A 23,726-nucleotide genomic window follows, 5' to 3' on the forward strand; every position below is an offset into this window, starting at 1 on the left:
GTCCTCTCACCTCCTTTTTGTCTTCATCACACAGTGAGAGAATCTGAAGAAAGTCTCATGCTTAAGTCTGAGTTGTAAGGAAACCATTGTATTTTGCGTCCCACAGTTTGTCGAGTCTGCGTGTTTGTGAACAACTCTCTCTCTCAATCGGCATGCAAGGCGGCCCTCGTGCAGTACACACGCACACCAACTTACAGCCATTGGCTTGCAGCCACCCAATACATCGAGTCATCATCCGACTCCCCCCCCCTCTCTCTCTCTCTCTCTCTATCTCTCTCATCAACAGCTGGCGGCCATTTCTACCTTGAGCCTCCCTTCCCATGCACCAAACACACACCTCACCATCGTTGATGGCAGCTGCTTTCCAGCTTGTAGTGGTAGGTTTATACAACCACGTCGCCTATGCCCACTGACTCGCTGAGTACCAACCACTGCATGGACCCCTCACAGCACTTAGCCCTCCTGCAAACCACGTCTCCCACCCATGCGCAGGCCGCCATGCAACTCACTCTTGCGCCACCAATACCCACCGAGGGCACTGCAGTGTCGTCATGCATCGTAGTAACCAGCAGGCTTTTTCTCTCTTTGCCCTACTGGAAGCCACACAACCGCGAACCCCAACTTTTTCTCTCTCTCTCTTTCCCTCTTGCATGGCAGCGCCAATTATTTATATTGTGGTTTTCCTGCATGGGGCACCAATTTGTTTTTATTACTAGCCATCACGAGCAACTGAAACAGCCACTTCTCTCTCAGACCCGCCATCCATCACTCTTTCACTCTATCTCTCTCTACCTATCTGTCCGTCCCTCCCTCCCGACTCTCTGTGAGGCCCATTAGCTGCCAAGATCAGGCTCCATAGCTGCATCACACACTCTCTCTATAGTGGTAATGAGCAATACCCCCTCGTCTGCTGCTTCTGCCACCCACACACCAGTGGCGCCTCTCTCAGTACATATAATTTGCAAAGATGGATATTGAAGCAGCACTTCATCCTCTTGAGCCATAATCCCTCTATTTTTCTCTCTCTCTCTCCCACTGTGTACAGAAGAGAACATTGACGAAGCTCGACAATGACTGCTGGATACTTTCTCAGACACCGTCAGGGCATTGACGATGCTACTATTGAGGACTCTTGGGATAGTTTCCTACGACGTTAAAATAGTCTTCTTCGCTACTCTCTCCTAGTACAACTCCCTACAGAAGAGGACATTGCGAAGTTCTTCAATGATGTTCTATTACTCTTCAGACATTGGATTCGTCGATCCACAAGGAGTGTATCAGTCTGGAGCTTGGTTCTCACAACTCTCCTCACAAAAGCCAGTTCTATCGACATCATCAATCGCTTTTCCATCGGGTCACTCGAAACTTCTCTCCCCAATGCTCCTCACATTTACACCATCACCTATGGCTTTGTCTTCGCCCAACAAAACAACCGACATCCTTAACACCTCCCAGTCCTTGCAAGATGAGCTCACACAACTTTGGCGAGACTACGACCGCTTGGAAGACCGCTTCTGAAAGCTTCGCCTTAGCCTTTTGGATGTGCAAGCCTCCGTCCATGCCTTAAAAATCTATTTTAATGAGCCTCACCAAACACCTCTTCCGACACACACCCTCCAGTGACACCAAGAAAATCTGGTCTTGACTCTCCTAGCAGCACTACTTTCCCCGACCCTACACCATCGACACGTTTTTAAAAATATATATATATATATTTTTTTTGTAATAAGCCTATCAAGGCTCCCTTCTGCCCTCCTTTCATAGATCTCTAATGTAGTCGGCTACCGTCTAACTACAGGGGTTCATACCTAGTGTTCTGAGTTGTCAATACTTCTCGTAGCACACGCAGTCTAGCATGATTTTTTTTTTTAAATGATTTTTTTCTTACGTACACAAACACATTATTTTTCACAATTTTGTCCGCATTGTATTAAAAATAAATAAACTATTAGCACAAGCTATTATAAAATTTGATCCTCTCATATCTACAAATACCCCCACTAAAACTCTCCGTTTTAACCACTTTCTGCAATGTGTATCATGATACTACATCGTCTTTTGTGATACGTTCAAGTTATAAAAAGTCATGAACTCACTTGTAGGGATTCAAATTTGATGTACTTGCAACTTTGTGAAAAAAATTTCTTGCTAAATTACTCTCTCATATTTTTCTACTTCTTAGTAAATTTGCTCCACATGCCTATCTTTATTACACTCACCACACCTTTAGGAAAATATGACTATGTGTTCCGCCAACATGCACCCATATGAGAGCATTTTCACAACTTATCTCATGTCCAATCATTCCGATATAGCCACGCAGACCAGAATGGCCACTATTTTCTTTTGAGATCATTATAAGCATATCATTAACTACAAATCGGTGCTTATTCGATTGTGTATACTGGCCATTTTATACAAGACATGGCTACCCCATCTTCTTACATAATCTAAAGCAGAATAATCCCACTTTCTCATCAATCCAAGACTAATCATGATAGGCCTCGGTAAGTAGTCAACATACTTTTATCCTTTAGATCGAGTTGTAATGATTCTACCAAATTTTATTTTTACTTCTTTTTTGGCCCATTGTAACAACTTAGACTAGTTTGGTTCTTACATTGTTTTTTATGTGTTTGTGGCATTAGTGGATCTATGCGAGAACTGCAAAGTATATCTTCTCGCTACATTGTCTCACACTTCAGTTTCAGTAAGGATACCCTCATGGAGTTTTGTTGAGATGCTTTGTGAATAAGCTATGTAGTTACGCTAAGGTGCTTTGGGATACTAAACAACAATTCGTAAGTGCTTTGATATACTGCATTGTGATGTCAACAACGTAGTAAATATACTTTTTCTCATTTATGTCGTGTCTAGTCCATTGGTCACATGCACACAGATTCGCCGATTTAGGCAGCACAACAACAAACTACAGATTCACGCTTTTTAAACAATATCCAATGCAGATTCGCCGATTTAGGCAGCATTAGTGCAGATTCGCCGATTTAGGCAGCACGTTTTATTGGTGTAGACTCGCCGGATGAGGCAACACCGATCACAAAATCATGCTGCAATGGCTGGCCATCACTGCAACTGGTATGATTTTGTTACCCAGATACATAATGAAAGTGATTTGGATTTGGACTTATATTGTGGAATTGGAATTGGATTGGGATTTGGTATCTTGTGATTATTACGGCGGTGCTTATGCGACTTGACATTATGAGATTGATGATGAGTGTGACCAATGATATCCTGATTCATCAGGGTATGACATATACTGCTTATTCTAGTGGTATGGGACACTAAAATAGGTAGTATGTGGATGACGACAGGCATAAGAAATATTGTCTAATTTTATGAATTTTGTTACTATTTGATACAGATTTCTAATCATTGTTTTTGACAAGTATTATTTGCAGATTTCTATCTTCGCAACTGAGGACAGTTGCTTTCCAACGGAGAGGTATGTTATGGAATTGATATTTTATTATTTGTTGCAGCTGACAGGTGAAAAAAGACTGGGACCGAGCTAGGCCTATGCAAATGAAATTATATACATTGTACATTTTATTATTCAAGTGCTCTTTTATGAGCTTTGGCCATTTATGACCGGCCGACCAGTTTGTACTCAATTTGACCATTTAAGAAATCTATAAATGAAATACGTGCAAGAGGGAAATGGTCACTCTTGCACAGGGGGAGATTGTACCCAGTGATTGTGTCTTGTTCTCTTCTCTCCTCTCTTCTCTTTTGCCGTGCTGCACTACAAAGGCTATTCATATTAGCGACGCTCACACAGCGACGCTCATAGCGACGCCGGGATTTTTTTTTTTTGAGCTCATAGCGATGCCGGCTGGGCTAAAAAAAATAACAGAGAGCGCCCAAAAACTCAGATCTGAGTTTTTCGGCGCCCTCAAGCAAGGAGCAGGTAACGCTCTCCCTCTCTCTCTCTCTCTCTCTCTCTCTCTCTCTCTCTCTCTCCCTTTCTTCTCCACACACACACACACACACACACACACACACACACCCACACACACGAGGAGAGGAAGGAGAGCCAGGTATGCTCCTTCCCTCTCCTCACTCTCATGTTCCCTTCCCCTCTTTCTCTCTCCTTCTCTCTCTCTCTCTCTCTCTCTCTCTCTCTCTCTCACACACACACACACACACACATAGTGTTTTTGAGAGAGAGAGAGAGAGAGAGAGAGAGAGAGAGAGAGAGAGAGAGGGAGAGAGTACAAACATAAACAAAAACGCACACACACATACATAAACAAAGAATGCACACACACATTGAGAGAGGAAAAGAGAGAGAGAGCATGCATAAACAAAAAACGCACACATTGAGAGGGGAAAAGAGAGAGAGAACATGCAGCATAAACAAAAAACGCACACATTGAGAGAGGAAAAGAGAGAGAAAACATGCATAAACAAAAAAAAGCACACACATTGAGAGAGAAAGAGAGAGAAACTAATTTAACGTCGTAGGAAACTAATTAAAATTAAAAGACCTAAAGATCTAGCCGAGGAGGAGTTGAACTCAAGACCTATTATTCAAGAGGGAAATGACATAACCAATCTATCATACTTGGCATGGGTGATAGAAAGGTTATACCATTTATCTCTTTTTATTGGCACACACATCCACACACGCGTACACACACAAGAAGAAGAGAGTTATAACGTCCTAGGAAACTATCCTAAAAGACGTTAAAGATTAGGTTAGATGTAGACTTACGTTAAATTAGATTTAGGTTTATTTTTAGTTAGATTTACGTTTATTTACGCTAGATTTAGATTTACGTTATATTATATTAGATTTAGGTCTCCATAGACTGCGATGCCTGCATGAAGCGGGTGAAGAAAGCCCTCAATGGAATATAGGGTATTGCTGCCTTCACTCATGGTGGGCTCCGTCAATCCAAAAGTACTGGTGAAATGTCTTCAGAAGATAGGGAAGAAGGTGGATCTTCAAGGCAGCAAGAGTCACTACATCCCCGACAATGACCATCTAGACAACCTCTAGTCATTCAACAGCAACTTCAAAGTTAGTAACAAGAGCAAGAACGGTCCAAAGGGCCAATTGCTGTCGTCAGAATGGAGATGAGGCAGCGTCACCGCCGGAAGTTAACTCTCACATCTTTAGTGATGAGAATTCCAACTCTTGCCGAGTTATGTGAAAAATTATGTGTTAAATCAGTTTTAAGGTTCTTATAATCCCTGTTAATTAGTTTAGTTCTTTGTTTTTAATATAACATAATTTACGTTAGATTTAGATTTATGTTATATTAGATTAGACTTAGGTTTATTTAGGTTTACCCACACACACACACACACACACACACAAGAAGAAGAGAGTTTTAACGTCGTAGGAAACTATCCCAAAAGACGTTAAAGATTAGGTTAGATGTAGACTTACGTTAAATTAGATTTAGGTTTATTTTTAGATAGATTTACGTTTATTTAGATTTACGCTTATTTACGTTAGATCGAGTCCACGGAAGAATTACTTACGGTTTAGGGTTTAGAGTTAGACGATTAGTGAAAAGATCTACTGTGAAAAGATGTTAAGATGCTATGAAGTGCTACAGCTAGAGAAGAGGCAAAGGGGTTTTGTCCACTACATGCAGTATCATGTAAACGTGGGTCTGTAGATTTCTTGTACCCACAAATATAGGTATTGACCAATAAAGACGAGATTATAGCCCGGTGGTTCTGATCTCCGTGCACCTCTAGACCGAGGTGTGCGGGGATTGGACATGACTAGAGAATGTGAGGTAGAGAGAGAGAGAGAGAGAGAGAGAGAGAGAGAGAGAGAGAGAGAGAGAGAGAGAGAGAGATAAGTCGAAGAATGCCAATAGAATATTAAAATTGTTGTCCAGGTTATAAGATTTTTATCCTCATTATGAGTAGTGACGAGGATGTGCGACATTTTCCTCTGCTTCCTCGCATAAAGCATTTCTTCGAATGTAAGTCCATGGCCGCCCTAGCATCATGGCATTTGGAGAATAAATCTTCGGATGGTGTGCTACGAATTCCTGCAGATTGCGCAGCCTGGAAACATATAGATGGAACATGGTCGGATTTTGCCAGGGAAGCTCGAAATTTGCGCTTAGGCCTGGCTATGGATGGCGTAAATCCATTTGGTCAAAGATCAACATCTTACCATGCCAAACTAAATGCTGCGGAGCTTGTGTGCATGTTTAAGAAACATTTTCCTACTACCATGCTAACCATTTAGGTGCATCTTCTTGTTCACATAGTTGATGAGGTGGAAATAGCTGGCACAGTTCATTCCAGATGGATGTTCTTCTTAGAACGTTTCATGAAAATGCTTAAGGGATATGTGCGTCAAAAGGCACGTCTGGAGGGTAGCATGGCAGAAGGTTGGTTGGTATCAGAGTCCCTAGTGTTCATTGGAGAGTGGCTAGACGGATTTGATAAAGCCCGGGACACGCTATGGCGAACCATAGATGATGAGCGCATATCTGGGATTGTCATGTGCAATCTCGGTGTTGAGAAGAAGATGACAGAAGATCTAGAGGCTAAAATCAACCGATTTTGCATGCTTCACAATCCAGTGATGCAAAAGTGGATTTCACAATATGAGGATCCAAAGCAGGAGCGACAAAGGGCACGAATCGAGTGGAGACGGGGAAGACGACCACCGATTCACTATCCGACGGGTCTGGAGAGCCTACCAACCTTCATGAGCTTAAGATGGTTGCACAACCAATTGAAAAGCGCACAACAATGCGGTGACGAAGTGACTGAGGAAGAGTGGGAGTACTCTCGGGGTTGCGCGACCAAGGTAAGTTTGCAATGTACGACTAGCAAGTGACTTTATTTATAAACGTTTGAACGGCCACTCATAATCTTTGTTCGTTGTAGTATAAGTCATACACAGCAGCATGGTGTAAAGGTCGACATTTTAGGGTGGAACGGATCGACAAAAAGCGTTTTACTCAAGATTGTGGAATCATGGCAAAATTTGAACAGTCTAGTCGACGACGTTCCTCTGATGCAGATCTTGTGGTGGCGGAACTCACTTACTTCGGCACGCTGCAAGAGATTTTGAGGATCGATTACAGAGGATTTTTTGTCGACTTGTTCGACGTGCAATGGTTCAAGATAATCATGGAGGGTCGCAACGCTACTGTGCGTAGAGGAGAGTCTGGTTTTCTTGAGGTGGATTCTACTAAGAAATGGACTGACCTAAGAGACACTTTCGTACTACCCGAGCATTGTGAACAAGTAAGTATGTAAATAGTTAACATCCCCCTTTTACAAGTTATGTGCTTGAAAGCTCTCATGTAAGTTATGTGGCTCTGGCAGGTAATATTTCATCCTACAAATTCTACATCAAACTGGTGGTACGTCATAGAGGTAGCCCCTCGTAGTGCAAGGACGTATGAAGGCTACCATGTGCCAATCACAACGGCATCAATGGAGGAGATCAGAGAAGATGCTCAATCAGAAGCCGCTACGGTGGTGCCAGACGAGCATCAAGATGCTACTACTCTATATGGGGTGCATGCAGAGGAGCTACAAAATGAAACAGAGGATATGTGTTTAAACGGAGAGCTCTATAAAGATATAGGAAGTTATGCTGAGTTATGCGAGGATGAGAGAGAGATCTCTTAAAGCCACAAATATTGTATTTGAACAATTTTGCTCCGTGTTGTAAAATCTCTGGCTCTCTAAGTACCTTCCATGGTGTATAACGCTCTTTTCTACTCGCGCTCACATCTTTTGATTGAAAATTCTGAGTTTTCGACTTGCCTCTTCTATCACTCAATTTATTGCGTCATTGTATTTATATGCGTCATTACGTCATTGTATTTAATGGTCTTTGCGTCATTGTCTACTCTATTCATTCAATATTAATTTTAAATATTCGTGTGTTTAATGCAGGTATGGATGATGAGGAGTTCCTTTCTTCTTTGTCACCACAGCAGAGACAGTGGTACGTGGAGTGTCATCGCTCTAGCGCATCATCTCGCGTTCCTACTCCATCCGCATCTCCCTCTCTTTCGGAGCATTCGGCGCGCTCCGAAGCTTCGGCGTCGACGAGACGAGCTTCACACTCGTCTAGACACCGGCGCTCTAGTGGTGGCGGTGGCTGTTGTTGTGGGGATTCCACCACCGATGCCTCCACACCGCCTCGTGTTCGACGAGGCTCTTTACCCTCCCCTTCTTTCCCCGCCCCCACACCAGCCACAGCATCGCCATCTACGCCAGGTTTTGCACGGCTGACTGTTCCTAGAAGCTACACACCTCTACCTACTCTGCCAGGAGCCACCCCACTCGACACTCCTCGCTTCGGGGCTCAGACGCCGGTGAAGACACCTGACGTCCGTACCCCCATCGACACGCCGCTAGAGACCCCTGCCGGGACACCCAGGTTCACGCGTCACCGGCCAGAGGGCTTGCCTTACTCCGTCGACTTCAGCGGCGGCATCATCATGGATGATGACGGCAAGAAGGTGATCTCGCACATGCGTGGTCTTTGCTCTCAGCTGTTTAGACACTACATACTAAACAAATGGAGTGAAGTACCAAGTGATTTAAAGCCAGAGTCATCAGCATACTTCATGATGCATTTTCCGTTCCAACACGGGATCATCGCTTCAATGAAGACCTGATGAAGATTTGAATGCGCGAATACTTCAAACACAAGCGTTCCGAAGTGCAAAAAGCAATCAAGCATGGGTGGAACAGGCCAGATTGGCTGGCCAAAGAAGATTGGAAGAATGCGAAGAAAGTAGCGCGCGAGAATCCCGACAAGTGGAAGCAACAAAAGGATGCAGCCACAGCGCGAGTAGAGGCAGGGAGCTCGCACCACTTGGGGAGCGGTGGATGGGCATCATTTGAGGCTGATTTTGTAAGTGTTTTCGCATTGCTCTTTATGTTCGATAGTTTAGGGTTTATGAGTTTTTGAATTCTAACATAATGAAATCTTTGTATGTTTTGACAGTGGTCGATGACAGGACGTGGTCCCACACCATACGAGCGCGAGTACGCAGGCAGGAAGGGCTTAAACGCACTCATGGACATTCTCACTTCTCGCGGCGGCATGGTTAGTATTAGGGTTTACTCTTTTCTATTTTTTGTATTGTTTTATAAATGTCGTTATATGTTTATACTTACTGAAAGCTGTCTTATTGTCTTTTTTTGTAGAATCCGACAAATACGCCGCAGTTCATTTTCCCAATCAATTCTTTATGCCTATGATGTTGTACAGTTGTCATTATTACATTTGCCAATCAATTCGTTTTGCCTATGATCTGTACAATTGTCAATTTTACGCTTGTCAATTTTGCAAACATGCGTCTTGTGGGTGACTATTTTGGGTCTATTATCTACCCTTGCACTTTTTTTAAAAAGTGAATCAAGTACAATATGGTTGATGGGTGGCAGGGCATTCAATGCCCTGTCACCAAAAAAAATTTCTCTCGGGCGTCGCTGTAACCGTCGCTATTTATGGCTCTGGAGCGTCGCTATAAGCGTCGCTATAGACTTCTGTGTAAACGTCGCTATAACCGTCGCTATGACCGTCGCTATAAGCCTCTCTATATAGCGACGCCTATAGCGAGGCATATAGCGACGCATATAGCGACACATATAGCGCCGGATATAGCGACGGTTTTAGCGACGCCAGGGGTTATAAAAACCCAGTGTATTTCCGTCGCTAACAGCGTCACAAGAGCACACAACCTCTTGTAGTGCCGGCGTAGCACTCCGCTCTAGGAGGTGCGCCTGCACGTTTTCTTTCGCTCTCTCCCGCTCTCTATCTCTCTCTGTTCGTGTACGACTTGATTATATGCTCACAGGCTTTGTCAGGTATGCGTATTTGCGGTGTTTTGTTGTTTCCATCATTCTATTCGGGGTATTTTGCAGGGACGCTACGTCTTCCGTCTGTAGCATGAATATCCTGTTGTGTGCTTGTGTAACATTTATCCAACAGTTGGTTTCTCATATGGTGATATGTTGGAGAGGTAAATCCAGTACCATACTCCCCAATGCGTTTCCAAGCTGACTTCCATGCATCACGGGTGACAATGGCCAATGATCCCCCAGTGAAATAGACGGCTTTAGCTAGTGCAAGTTGTGCTTCTTCTAAGGCAAGTATTTTGAAGCTCGTCTGTAAGCTAACCTGTTTACTTTTTGACGATCCTACCTGAAAGTCAGGAGATCCATGGTTTGGAGGAGTACTTCCATTGATATGAGAAGTTGGTTCCCTACTTTGAGTGCTTCCATTGGTGGGCGTTACACCCAATGATCCCTCATACTGGTTTGATCTTATCGATACGGAGGTGTGATGGTCGAAAGTAGAGAGTTTTGATATTTTTCTCGTGGAAATTAGCTTACCAATTAAAGCTTTTAAGCGCATAGCTGCTTCTTCTGCACCTAAGCCCTTGCACTTTCCTCCTTGAATTCTGGTATTGCCACCTAGCAAATGATCCCTTATTCTTGGTGCTCCTCCAGATTTCTCTTCGCCACAAAAGTTACATTTCCAATCTTGATACTTATTTAAATTTGTGGCAAAATTCCACTCGGGTCCTGGACTTTTTCCACCTGCCTTTCGCTTGCCCTGCGAAGTGGTGCCCTGCGAAGCAGGACCTGGCATCGAGGTAGGAGGTCTTCTCAAGGAAGCCAGGCTTGGGACACCAACACCACCGCTGACATTCCCGGTGGAAGACATACTTATTGGATGCCTGCAATACCAATAAACATAGCTCAGTATGCTATCTCTTCTTTCAAGTATTATTCAAACCAAACATTAGTGTTATAATCAATATCACACACAAGCGTAGTAGTGAAGCCTGAAGGGAATAACCTCAATCTACTCAAACATGAGCAAACAAATACAACGGTGAATCAAATATGTGATCAGTCCATCCCAAAAGTAGAGATATCGACCCAAAGATTCACCTTCCTACCCCTTTCATGAATCAGTCCAGTCCAAAAAAGAACTAATGACCCATGATTGAAGCTCTAATCGAAATAGCAAGCAAATACAACGGTGAATCAAACATGTGATCAGTCCATCCCAAAAGTAGAGATATCGACCCAAAGATTCACCTTCCTACCTCCTTTCCTGAATCAGTCCAGTCCAAAAAAGAACTAATAACCCATGATTGGAGCTCTAATCGGAATAGCAAGCAAATACAAAGGTGAATCAAACATGTGATCAGTCCATCCCAAAAGTAGAGATATCGACCCAAAGATTCACCTTTCTATCTCTTTTCAAGAATCAGTTCAGTCCAAAAAAGAACTAATGACCCATGATAGAAGTTCTAATCAATATAGCAATCAATTTAGCAAATATAACGGTGAACAAAACATGAGATTAGTCCATCCCAAATGTAGAGATACCGACCCAAAGATTCACCTTTCTACCTCCTTTCAAGAGTCATTTCAGTCCAAAAAAGAACTAATGATCCATGATCAGAGTTTCATTAAGTTTTAATTTTTTTAAAAGACTATTCATTCTTTTACCTTTAGTTTTTCTTCTAAAATTTAAAGGATGACCAAATTTAGAGGAAGCGGTGATGTGATGTGATGTCTACTACAGGGTTATATAGAGCCGCCAAATATGGAGGGGGTACATGAGAGGGCCGGCGGGATTCTTGCTTTGCCCGCCGGGATTCATAATATGCCCGCCGGGCTTGCCGGGGTTTGTGGTTGCCCCGCCGGTTCTACGTTTTCTACCGGTTTTCGTAAGTCATGACATTAGATATGTTATTAACATGAAAAAAATAGTGATAATAACAACAATAATTAACATTTAACACAATGCGTCATCGCGTACTTAAAATCCCTGATTTGGATTCCACATTATGCACATGTAGCAAAATCTTTGTACCAACTCTTGAGAAAGAACCCAAAATTCCAATGGGAAGAAATGCATACACATGCTATGAGAAATTAAAGAAGTTGTTTCTTATGTCTCCAAGTTTGAGGAAAGTAAACTATGAATGTAGAAGACACGTACTTGTGATAGTGGATACTATCTCCACACGAATTGGATGGGCGACTCGGCAAGACGATAATGATGGAAAGTGATATATGGTGATACTGGAGAAAAGGTCCTAAGTGCTCATCAAAAAAACTACCCACATGAAAAAAGAGAGTTATGGGGAGTAGTCACAACATTGAAGTGTGAAGAGTATTTAGTAGGAGAAAATGTAATAGTAGAGACTGATTGTTACCCCTTCTTCGAATGATCAGAAGCTGCTCAACACCCGACATTTCTATGTTGAGATGGTGTAGCAGGCTACAGTGTCACTTTCACAGGAGACACAGCTAGTACAGTTGGTCTGGTCAGGTCCACATTGGACGGACTCTTTGGGTCGACAATGACACGTGGCAGGATATGGACAGTGGTTTAGTGGACATTGTGGCCAGGTCAGCACCACCAATCAGTTTGGATATTGGCTTAGGTGGCTGACATTTATGAGCCGTTGGTGGATCATCTTCTTCATATATGGTCCAACGTCATCGTCTAGAGTAGCGAGTCTATACACACAGCACGTTGGTGCACCCAAACCGTGTCAACCTGTGGAAGTGTCAACAGCAGGGATATGGCATCAGGCAGGTTGATGGTATCGTACTTTGGCAGGATTCATATGCATGTTGGAGAAAATCTCACAGTGATGTGGATGCCAGATGCGGCCTTTAATTGGTCAAGTTGTGATTTTGGAGCTCTACTAGTCGGGATGCTTACAAATGCCTAAAGATCGGTGATTGATATGTTTTTCTGTAGCCTCGGTGGTGCTCTACACCTCAGGTTTTTGGCTTGTCATTTAGAGTTCTAGGGAGGAAGCTCTGCCAGGATGACGGTCGAGCTCGATCTTTTGGGAATTGTTGAATGTCTCATTGAGCTCGAAGTTGAAAGCAATCATGGCGATCGTCTCCCCACCCGGTGGAGATCTCGACATCAGAGGATCGACTTTGGGAGCGGTTTCTATTTACTTGCAGCCATGATGGCCTTGACACAAGAGCATGAAGCCCCATGTTGAGGTATGCGGAGCTAAGAACGATTACTCGATCGGGGATTGCTTTGATCGGGGATTGCTTTGCTCGCGGGAACATGGTCCAAGCCATAAGTCAAAAAGAAAAATATATATTTTCTTAAAATTAGTCATGCTAAAAACCGAGCTGCAGTTGATAGAAGGTGGCAGGGAGGGCGCTGTCTGCATGCGGGCTGAAGGCCATAAGTGGCTGCAGGGGCTGCAGTTGTATGGGGGGCCGGGCCGGCTGCATAGGAGAGCCCGCCAGCTGGTTGCAGAGGAAGGGACCTGCAGGACCGTGAACTGCATGACAATGAGGGCCGCCAGTGATTGGGGGCATCAAGGGAGCGCTGTAGAGGAAAAGGGTGGTAATTGTGAGGTCGGGAGGAGTAAAGGGTTATGAGGGGCACTTGCCAGTAGCCAGGGCAACCTCTGCAAGAGCTTGGAGACCCGAGAGCTGCAGATTGGAGAGGGCTACAAAGGCTAGCTTCAGGGGAAGGAGATGCATGAGAAGGGTGACCTGCAAAGAGAGGAGGCCGCCATCTGCAAAGGATGATGAAAGCCGCGAGCTGAGTAGCAGCCAGAGGGAGTCGCCCCTTCCAATGGAGAGCTGACCACAATGCAGGGCTGAGCCAGGTAGCTTGGGTTGGGGCTTGGAGAGCGTGTTGCTCAAAAGGTTACCGAGTGGGTGTCTATAGAGGCCAGAAAGGCCACCCAGGACTAGCGTCCAGGGAGGAGAAAAGGGGAGCTCCGATAGCGGTAGGAGGGAGCGGCATAAAGAGGCTATGAGCATGGAATGGTCGTCCGGGGACAACCAGAAGAGGAGATCTGCAGGGAAAGAGGGGTTGTCACCTACATAGGATAAAGTCCGTGAGCGCAGTAGAGGAAGCCGCCAGGCAGGAGCATGGAAGAAAGGTGGGAGGTTGGTCGTCTTCGTAGAAGATCATCGAGAAGGATGGAAACAGTTATGCTCCAAAACACTTGTCTTGCGGGCTCCATCATTGCCCAGCTGTGTGATAAGATACTGCCATGATATCGATCCATTCCACTCACCAACTAATGATTATTGTCTCTCTCATCCTCATGTCTCGTTAGGCATCAACCATGTATGGGTTTTCCGTGTGTGTCGAGTGCATGAGTTTATATGTGGGGAAACATTATAGGCCAAGCGGGTGCCTTGTTGCATATGAATTTGTGAATGTTAGAAGTTTAATATGCTTTTAGGTGTGTGAAATCCGGGAGTCGAGAGTTTGGGTGAAGGAAGGTTGTAAGCTTATAAGCAAACTTGTGTTTTCATCAATCTCGAATTGTCTGAGAGTGTCAAGGTTGTTTTGCTTGGCATAAGGTTCTTTGAAAGGGGTGGAAGCTTAAGCCACGCTTGCTGGCTTTGTGGTTGAGTGGGTGTAGTTGGAGTTGGTTAAATATGAGTCTGGGCAACAATTGCTCTAACAGATTAGGCCTCTGTGTGTATGTCAAATAGGGGATAGGGGTGCTGTGAAATCACTGGGCTATAGAGAGGCATTCAATGAGTGTGCTGGTGGTTTTTTCATTTCCCCCTTTCCATTTTGTGGTGGCCCCACTGAGGATCCACTGATTGCTTCCTAACAAAGTGTTCGTGAATCAAGATGAAGCAGGAGTTTGGTCCAGTGTTTAAAGGAGATGAAGATGCAGACGACTGGATTGCTGATTTTGAGCTATTTATGTTGACGGTATTGCAAATTCTAGGTGATGAAGCAAAGCTCCAGACTCTACCTTTGGTGTTGCGAGGTAAATCAAAAGTTTGGTTCGATGGCTTAGAAGATGTGCACAAGCAGAATTGGATCAGATTTCAAGAGCACTTTCTACAAAGGTATCGAAAGGTGTTGGCTGCTTCGGAAGCAGATACAAAGATCAAAGGTTTGCAGCAGGATGTAAGTGCAAATTTTGATGCTTTTGTTGATAAATTTGAACCTTATTGGGGGGATTTTGCGACTGCTACCCAAGCAACCCAAGTGGGATACTTTAAGCTGGAAAGTTTCTATCTTGCTTGTATCCCTATGTTCGTGAGAGGGTGGACTATGAAGACCCAAGGAACTTTGATGAAGCTGTGAGAGTTGCCAGATGAAGAAGAAGATGGAGGCAGGATTGTTGCAGTCAGTAATCATGACAGCTAGTGGACCTAAGCCCAAACAAATTAAAGAGTATCAAGAGGTAAAAGCTCCTTTTGTTGATATGCATGTAATCAAAGCACATGAAGGTGATGCCATGCTAGAAGAGGTAGAACAAGTGCCAACCAGGTCTCAAAAGATACAGAGAGGCATATTCAGAGTGCCACCCAGCTTGCTTGCTCAAGAAGACGAGGTGATAGAAGATCTCTGTTCTAGAGCCAGCAACAAGGATGACAGCAAAGGTGCAAGAACCGGCAAGATCAGAAGAGGAGTTTGATAGCTCTCATAGCTTTAACAGTGCTTTGGACACAGATAGCATGTGGGAGAAAGAATCCCTATCTTCTAGGTATGAAACTTATGATGTTTTTCATATAGATGAAGTTGAGAGAGATATATACGAGTTGCATGCTAGTCATTTTAAGGTAAAAGAGGAGCATAGTGCAAGTGTGGAGATGCCTTGTGTGAACAGGCCAGTCGAGCAGCCCTATCTTGTGTCTGGTGGTTGCTCGACTATCTTGTGTCTGGTGGTGGTGAGTGCTTGCTAGAAGAAATGTGGTTTGATTGTGCATCCAGTTTGATTGAAGAGAAGGTTTCTGAGGATGACTTGCAGGAGCTAGGAATAGAAGATGTGGTAGATCAAGTTGATTTATTTATGCACCGGGTGGGGCAACCTTGCCTTGATGGGCATGTCGAGGTGTACTTTGAAGTTTCAGAGTTTGTGTGTAGCCGTGGAGAGCTAGCTCCGGCAGATGACTCTATGGAAACTAATACAGGTGCAGCCTTAAGGGAGAAGTTCCATGCAGAGAGGAAGGTACCACCAACCTTGTTGGTGATGAGGTGTTTGAAGAACAGGTTGAAGCTCTAGCAGGTCATACTCTTAGTATGACCTGCTAGAGGGTTTGGATACAGGTTTGCAAAGGGATCAGGTTTGCTTGGCTACGCAACAGGTGAAGGCAAATTGCAGGGTTTTGCTACTTTATGTGGTGCTATGGATACATGTATTATTGGAGGTTGCTTTACAAGTATCTTTATATCAATTGCAAGGTTTTTTTGAAGTGGACTCTACTATGGACGGTTCTGTAGCAGATGACATGATAGCGACTTGTGGTACCGGTGCTTCAAGTGTTTGAAAGTATGCTTATGGTTGGCAGGAAGGATTATGGATGCATGGTGCTGAAGAATTATGCTATGAAAAGTTGAAGTCAACTATCTTTTGGCCTACAAGTGCAAAGGAAGGCTTGAAGATGTATGCTTTACAGGTGGTTGGCCATGGCTAATGTTTTATTTTTGATCTAGGTGGACTCTACACCATGGTTGGGGAGGCTTTGAGCTTTCCATTTGATATTGGCGGATGATGCAGCAGATGCTTTTCTCTCTATCTCTATCCTATCTATATAGCCAATATATCATCATTTTTCTTATGCAGTCTATATAGCTATTTTATATCATTCTCTCTATACAGTCTTCTTTTATCTAAATAATACTGTGGTTGAGCATGAATTCTCAATGAGGGGGTGGGCAATGATGGGGCACCCAAACTGTGTCGACCTGTGGAAGTGTCAACAACAGGGATATGGCATCAGGCAAGTTGATGGTATCATACTTTGGCAGGATTCAGATCCATGTTGGAGAAAATCTCACAGTGATGTGTATGCCAAATGCGGCCTTTAACTAGTCAAGTTGTGATTTTGGAGCTCTACAAGTCGGGATGCTTACAAATGCCTAAAGCTCGGTGATTGATATCTTTTTCTGTAGCCTCGGTGGTGCTCTACAACTCAAGTTTTTGGCTTGTCATTCAGAGTTCTAGGGAGGAAGCTGTGCCAAGATGAAGGTCGAGCTCAATCTCTTGGGAATTGTTGAATGTCGCATTGAGCTTGAAGTCAAAAGCGATCATGGAGATCGTCTCCTCACCCGACGGAGATCTCGACATCAGAGGATCGACTTTGGGAGTGGTTTCTATTTACTTGCGGCCATGATGGCCTTGACAAAAGAGCATGAAGCCCCATGTTGAGGTATGTGCAGCTAAGCACGATTACTCGGTCACGGCTTGCTTTGCTCGCGGGAACATGGTCCAAGTCATAAGTCAAAAAGAAAAATATATATTTTCTAAAAAATATTCATGCTAAACATCGAGCTCCAGTTGCTAGAAGGTGGCTCCATCTGGAGGGAGGGCGTTGTCTGCATTCGGGTTGAAGGCCGCAGGTGGCTGCAGGGGCTGCAGTTGTATGGGGGGCCGGGCCGGCTGCATAGGAGAGCCTGCCAGTTGGTTGCAGAGGAAAGGACCTGCAGGACCGGGAACTGCATGACAATGAGGTCCACCAGTGATTGGGGGCATCAAGGGAGCACTGCAGAGGAAAAGGGTGGTAGTTGTGAGGTCGGGAGGAGTAAAGGGTTATGAGGGGCACTTGCCAGTAGCCAGGGCGACCTGTGCAAGAGCTTGGAGGGCCGAGAGCTACAGATTGGAGAGGGCTACAGAGGCTAGCTTTAGGGGAAGGAGATGCATGAGAAGGGTGACCTGCAAAGAGAGGAGGCCGCCATCTGCAAAGGATGATGAAAGCCGCGAGCTGAGGAGCAGCCAGAGGGAGTCGCCCCTTCCAATGGAGATCCGACCACAATGCAGGGCTGAGCCAGATAGCTTGGGTTGGGGCTTGGAGAGCGTGTTGCTCAAAAGGTTACCGAGTGGGTGTCTATAGAGGCCAGAAAGGCCACCCAGGACTAGCTTCTAGGGAGGAGCAAAGGGGAGCTCCGATAGCGGCAGGAGGGAGCTGCATAAAGAGGCTATGAGCATGGAATGGTTGGCCGGAGACAACCAGAAGAGGAGATCTGCACGTAAAGAGTCGGCCAACTGCACAAGGAGAGGGGTCTTCACCTACATTGGATAAAGGCCGGGAGTGCAGTAGAGGAAGCCGCCAGGCAGGAGCATGGAAGAAAGGTGGGAGGTTCTTCGTCTTCGTAGAAGATCATCGAGTCGGCCAACTGCACAAGGAGAGGGGTCGTCACCTACATAGGATAAAGGCCGGGAGTGCAGTAGAGGAAGCCGCCAGGCAGGAGCATGGAAGAAAGGTGGGAGGTTCTTCGTCTTCGTCGAAGATCATCGAGAAGGATGGAAACAGTTATGCTCCAAAACACTTGTATTATGGGTTCCATCATTGCTGAACTGTGTGATAAGATACTGCCATGATATCGATCCATTCCAGTCACCAACTTATGATTATTGTCTCTCTCATCCTCATGTCTCGCTAGGCATCAGCCATGTATGGGTTTTCGGTGTGTGAAGAGTGCATGAGTTTCTATGTGTGGAAACATTATAGGCCAAGCGGGTGCCTTGTTGCATATGAATTTGTGAATGTTAGAAGTTTAATATGCTTTGAGGTGTGTGAAATCGGGGAGTCAAGAGTCCGGGTGTAAGAAGGTTGTAAGCTTATAAGCAAACTTGTGTTTTCATCAATCTCGAATTGTTTGAGAGTGTCAAGGTTGTTTTGCTTGGTATAAGGTTCTTTGAAAGGGGTGGAAGCTTAAGCCAAGCTTGCTTGCTTTGTGGTCGAGTGGGTGTAGTCGGAGTTGGTTAGGTATGGGTCTCGACAACAATTGCTAACAGATTAGGCCTCTGTGTGTATGTCAAATAGGGGATAGGGGTACTGTGAAATCACTGGGCTATAGAGGCATTCACTGAGTGTGCTGGTGGTTTTCTCATTTCCCCCTTTCCAACGTCTCACAATCCCTGCACATCTGAGCCTCGACACCCCCATTGTAGCGGTTAGTTCTGGGCTGGAGCTAAGTGTGCTGCCATGCCAGAGTTTGTATCGGTTCTTTGAGATAGTGAAGTCCTATGTTCTGGTCTGCTCTTCTGTCTCTATGTGATCAGTTGTTATCTATTGTTCCTTTGTTTTCAGTTTGTTTTGAGTGAGATTGTCACGTACATTGCATTGAGGAGAACCCAATGTAAAAAGAATGACACACTATCCGCGCTACAGGTGCTCTCATTTTTGGCACACCCGGTGGGACCTCAACTGAGGTCTCACTCTCTATTGAGGTACAAATCAAGGAGCTAGCTGGTTTTTACCTAGCTTCACCTACTTTGCCTTGAACTGTGCAACCTGCTGGTCTGGTCCCCTCTCGCCCTAGTCCAACCAGCTCTTGTCCTGGTCTAGGCCTTCCTCGTCCCTCATCTACCCTTCCTTGTCCTTGGTCTAGCTAGGTGGTCAAGCTAGGTGGTCTAGTCACTTGCCCTGGTCCTGGACCATGCGGTCTAGTCACTTACCTTGTCTAGAGAGTCTAGACCTGTGTTCCTTAAGCCAGTTGAAGGTCTTCTTGCTCAAAGCTTCTATGGGATTTTGGTTACTGCATGACACATACAAGGCAGTCAAAAGAGAAGCAAAGCCCACTACTCAATCCTTTGAAGTACTACCACAGGAAACGACAACCCTTCGTGCCAAGAAGAAGTCCACCAGCTCTAGTACCCCTACCTTCCCCTGCAGCTACCTCCATTCCCTCAACAAGTTCTATACCTCTCCACTCACCCAAATCAATAAACTTCTCATCCCATGTGTTACTCCAAGCTCTAGTGCAACAAGCTCTTGCACAATCAGCCATGGAGGAGCTCAAAATCATTCTAGCTAATGTGAATATTAAGTTTCCCAATTTCAAGGGTCTCTCCTCAGAGGATGATGACGACCATGCCCGGATGTTTGTTTCTCTCTGTAGAGGTCGTGGCCTCAACCGAGAAGATGCCTACTTAGTACTCTTCCCATCTACCTTGGATGGCTTAGCAGACAAGTGGTACAGTCAGTTTGCAGAGAACCACTTTGCAACTTGGGCCACTTTACAACAGCAGTTTTGTGCAGCATTCAAGCCAGGCAACTACCAGGAAAAGGTTTTGGATGAGTTGGCCAACATGGTGCTCTAACCAGAGGAGACTTTTGCAGAACCTATGACTAAAATCAAGTCTCTAGTTGCCAAGATTTCTTAGCATCTAGGGGAATTTATGGTTAAGAAGTGGCTGGATAAGGCTTTTCCCAAAACTTCCCAACAAAAACTCCGAGAGAGTCTCCAACCTGACGCCACTCTGGAGGAGTTTGTCGCGACTGCTGCTAGGATAGAGGGAGTTAGGAAGTTGTTCACCATCTCTAATCAGGTAGAAACCCCCTCAGTGTTTTTGGAAAGTCCTTCTAATCCGTTAACTTCTTTACGCAGGGAACTGGAAGCCCTAAAGTTACAATGAGCTCTTCAAGAGGAGAGCTCCTTCTCTCTTCGACAGGAGAAGCCTCCACATCACGAGGCATTGAACAGATCAAGCACAAGCTAGAAGAGCCCAAGTATCATCAGGAGACTAAGGCTATGGTTTGGTGTAGCTTATGCCGCTCTCCTGGGCACCCTCCACAAGAATGCTCCCTTTGGGTTTACTGCCACTTCTATGAAAAGTCTGGACATGAGGACAAGGACTGCTACTACCTAAAGGGATTGTGACAAATACAACAAAGTCTTGGTCCTACTCTTCAACAAGGGCCACCACCTGCATCCAACATGGTTTCTCTCTGTGGCCATCCACACCATATGCCACCTTTGTTGACAGCCCCTCCTATGCAAGTATGCATACACTTTTCCCTCTCAGAGATTTTATCATACCAATGCTCCCTCATCACTCAAAGCTTCTATGCCTCCACCTCCAGCTCCATGCACCAGGAGCAAGGACCACCTCGTCCTTCAACTCGCCCATTGAATCGGCCCATTTTGTGCTACAGATGTGGGGAATATGATCGCTACCAAAGCAAATGACCTCTGCTTGAAGGGTCTCCTCCCTGTCATCATTGCCCTAAAATGAAGGGTCACTACAGTAAGGATTGCCCTAAACTTCATGCATCCACGCCTCGAACCCAGGTCAAAGACAGAATGAGTTTACCTTTCCCAAGTTCAATCTGATAGCAGTTATCACTGTTCCTCAGCCGTCCCCTTCTACCCACGTAGTTACCCCACAAAATAAGCTGCAGCTGGTAGAGGAGCCATCAGGTTTCCTCACTGGGACCCAGAAAGCCGCTCTTGGTCTCATCATTCTAGCAAGTTCAACTCCCCCACACATTCTCACAGCAATGGATACTCTGCCTTCAGTTGGTGCCAAGCCCTTAGTCAGTGACAAGCAAGAATCCAAAACTTTGCTCTCCGATCTTGATGAAGCTTTCTTTGAAGCAGTTTTAGATCTATAGAAGATCGAGGTACGAGAGAAACCACTGGTAGAACAAGAAAAGCTTACAGTAGAGACGGTCTTGAAGAACACTTCCCAACAAGTGTCCCTCTATGACACTTTGTGGCTAGATGCGAGTTTCAGAAGTGAGACCCTTGCAGCTATTCAATCCCTTTACCCCGGAGTAAGACCTAGTGGCGAGCACCTCCCAGTGCAACCATCAGAGTCCTATATGATATCCAATCTCACTGCTCCCCTCACTGATTATAGAAGCCCTCGCCTGACAGTGTCCGTCTTGGGTCGGCAATTTTCACGAGTAGTTGTGGATGGTGGATCTGGCATCAATATGATGCATGATTTCACTATGATGGCTTTAGGCCTGTAGCCTACTCAACCTGCCCCTTTCATAGTAACATTGCCAACCAGAGGACAATATACCATATGGGCATAGTGGAAAAGGTGCCTCTGTAGGTACAAGATTTCACTTTTAGGTTGGATTTTATGGTGGTTCGTCTTCCACATGTCGAGGGTGGATTTCCCCTACTCATCAGTAGACCATGGTTGTGACACACTAGATGATGTCTTAGTGAACTATTACTAATCACATCATATTATTTATAGACTCTTGGAGTGGTGATGGTGTGCTTTTTAAAAACTGTGGATTGAAGCATGCAAGGCTTTTATGTAAAGCACTAGAGACTGATATGTAGAGGCCATGGGCTTTGCTGCCAAGATGCTTTGTGAAGGATGATGGTCTCACAAATGGAAAGCATGTGCATTTGGTTGTGAAAATTTTAGAATAACCAGTAGTGACAATCAGAACAATTAGTTGCAAGAAGCATACTTTCAAATTTGACAGGAAGGAAGAGCATTCAAGATGAAATATAGGTTATTAATGAAAGAAGTTAGATTTGTAGCTGACAAGCAGCAATTGGTGCTGAAAGGTCCGAATCTCAAATGATGAAATCCAAATTGAGTAATTTTCAGGGGGGATGATGCTACAATGCACTTATTTTTAAGCAACATTGTAAAAGTAATAAGGCATGCCATTGGGGCTGACATAAGAGGTATTAGAAGTTTCTCAAAAAGTGAGGGGCACACAACTTAATGTTGCACATAAAAATGAGGACGCTTCGCTTTCATCAAGCAAAGTAGAAGCAAAATTTGACAATCTTTACCTGACAAAAATTGGTGATAATGTTGAAAACTTCTCAAAATGTAGCATATTGTCACTGGTGTAGATCTCATGGAGTGTGTTAAAAGTGGTCTATAAGAGGGACATGCTCCTATTTTAGCTCATGATGGGTCTCAAGGTGTATATTTTATGCAAGATGAGTTTGAATCTTCCATTGTTGGAGTTTTCAAACCAGCACTATGACAAACATATGGCTGTAAATAACCCTAAGGGTATACCTATAACTCAGAATGGAGAGGTCTTAAAAAAGAGTGCTTTATATGGATTATAAGGCTGATGATGAAACATGCATGTAAAAAGCTCACTGGTTTTGCAAGAGTCCTGAAATTTCACCGCATGAATCTTTTGGCTAGTTAAAAATTGTAAAAACTACTTCGACCCTTCCAAAAATAGGGTCTTTTTGAATGTATGTACATGCTTGAAGAAACTATGAAGTATACATGGGCCTGGCTCAGTTACCTGTACAAGAACTTACAAAATATTTTTGTTCTTGACATATGCCTTGCTAATATTGACAAAAATCGCAAAAACATATTGGCTTGCAAGGAATCAAATGATTCCGAATGGAGCAGCATGTTGGAGAAGTAGATGATTCAAAATAGAAGCGTGCATTGGGGAAGTCAATTCCACACGTCAGGCGTTGGCATCAAGAAGCTACTACTTGCACGTGTGGACACGATATGCAAAATCTGCTAAGTTGGTTGCTACACACATAGCTACGTTCTCCCAACACTACTTGAGCTCGCTATGATGGCTCGATGCAATTAAGTGTGTGGTTGTGTGTGGGGAGAAGTGGTCGGCCCATTCATGCAATGGAGAGCGCCAACCATAGAGAGACAGAGAAAGAGAGAAAGAGAGAGAGAGAGGAGGAGGAGGAGGAGGATGCAGGTCTTCTAGGCCTTTCTCACCTGCCACCACACTTTCACACTCTCCCCTTTCTTCCATTGTAATTGAAGATAGCCATGGCTGATGATGACCTCACAAAGGACGTCATAAAATATAATATCTAACTTTACCAAATGATTTTCTCACATTAAACTAATCATTTAATGTGGGAGAATAAACGAAAACAAGAGTTAGAATAGTGACATGTGCTTCTAGACCTATCTCAACACGGGACCAAAAGGAGAGATGGTTACATCTCAATAGGGATCCAAAAGGAGATGGTCTATCAAAGAGCGATGTGCAAT

At 44.5% G+C, this 23,726-nt stretch overlaps 2 protein-coding genes and 3 pseudogenes across 2 annotated transcripts; all 5 read left to right on the forward strand.

Moving 5' to 3' along the window:
- The first annotated feature begins 1,522 nt into the window (after nucleotides 1-1,522).
- LOC147430550 (uncharacterized) lies at nucleotides 1,523-9,308 on the forward strand. Its single transcript, XM_086493155.1, has 5 exons — nucleotides 1,523-3,096; nucleotides 3,504-3,931; nucleotides 7,915-8,884; nucleotides 8,978-9,079; nucleotides 9,181-9,308. The coding sequence occupies exons 2-3, from the start codon at nucleotides 3,682-3,684 to the stop codon at nucleotides 8,643-8,645; spliced, it is 981 nt and encodes a 326-aa protein (XP_086349281.1). The 5' UTR covers nucleotides 1,523-3,096; nucleotides 3,504-3,681; the 3' UTR covers nucleotides 8,646-8,884; nucleotides 8,978-9,079; nucleotides 9,181-9,308.
- A 4,214-nt stretch (nucleotides 9,309-13,522) lies between these two features.
- On the forward strand, nucleotides 13,523-14,033 carry LOC147430551 (uncharacterized; annotated as a pseudogene).
- Nucleotides 14,034-15,815: 1,782 nt separating this feature from the next.
- On the forward strand, nucleotides 15,816-16,293 carry LOC147430552 (uncharacterized; annotated as a pseudogene).
- A 1,238-nt stretch (nucleotides 16,294-17,531) lies between these two features.
- Nucleotides 17,532-18,464, forward strand: LOC147430553 (uncharacterized). The gene is made up of 2 exons (XM_086494425.1): nucleotides 17,532-17,834; nucleotides 17,977-18,464. The coding sequence occupies exons 1-2, from the start codon at nucleotides 17,665-17,667 to the stop codon at nucleotides 18,317-18,319; spliced, it is 513 nt and encodes a 170-aa protein (XP_086350551.1). The 5' UTR covers nucleotides 17,532-17,664; the 3' UTR covers nucleotides 18,320-18,464.
- Nucleotides 18,465-22,010: 3,546 nt separating this feature from the next.
- LOC147430554 (phosphatidylinositol 4-kinase gamma 3-like) lies at nucleotides 22,011-23,124 on the forward strand (annotated as a pseudogene).
- The last annotated feature ends 602 nt before the right edge of the window (nucleotides 23,125-23,726 follow it).

Source organism: Adiantum capillus-veneris, chromosome 21, assembly GCF_014529385.1.
Source record: "Adiantum capillus-veneris isolate H3 chromosome 21, ASM1452938v2, whole genome shotgun sequence".
NCBI classification, from domain to species: Eukaryota; Viridiplantae; Streptophyta; class Polypodiopsida; order Polypodiales; family Pteridaceae; genus Adiantum; species Adiantum capillus-veneris.

Coding starts and splice junctions, on each gene's coding strand:
- LOC147430550 (XM_086493155.1), top strand. CDS start 3,682: ATGGTCACTCTTGCACAGGGGGAGATTGTACCCAGTGATTGTGTCTTG. Junction 3,932..7,914: donor CGCCCTCAAGCAAGGAGCAG/GTAACGCTCTCC, acceptor TGTTTAATGCAG/GTATGGATGATGAGGAGTTC.
- LOC147430553 (XM_086494425.1), top strand. CDS start 17,665: ATGAGAAGGGTGACCTGCAAAGAGAGGAGGCCGCCATCTGCAAAGGAT. Junction 17,835..17,976: donor GAGAGCGTGTTGCTCAAAAG/GTTACCGAGTGG, acceptor GGAGACAACCAG/AAGAGGAGATCTGCACGTAA.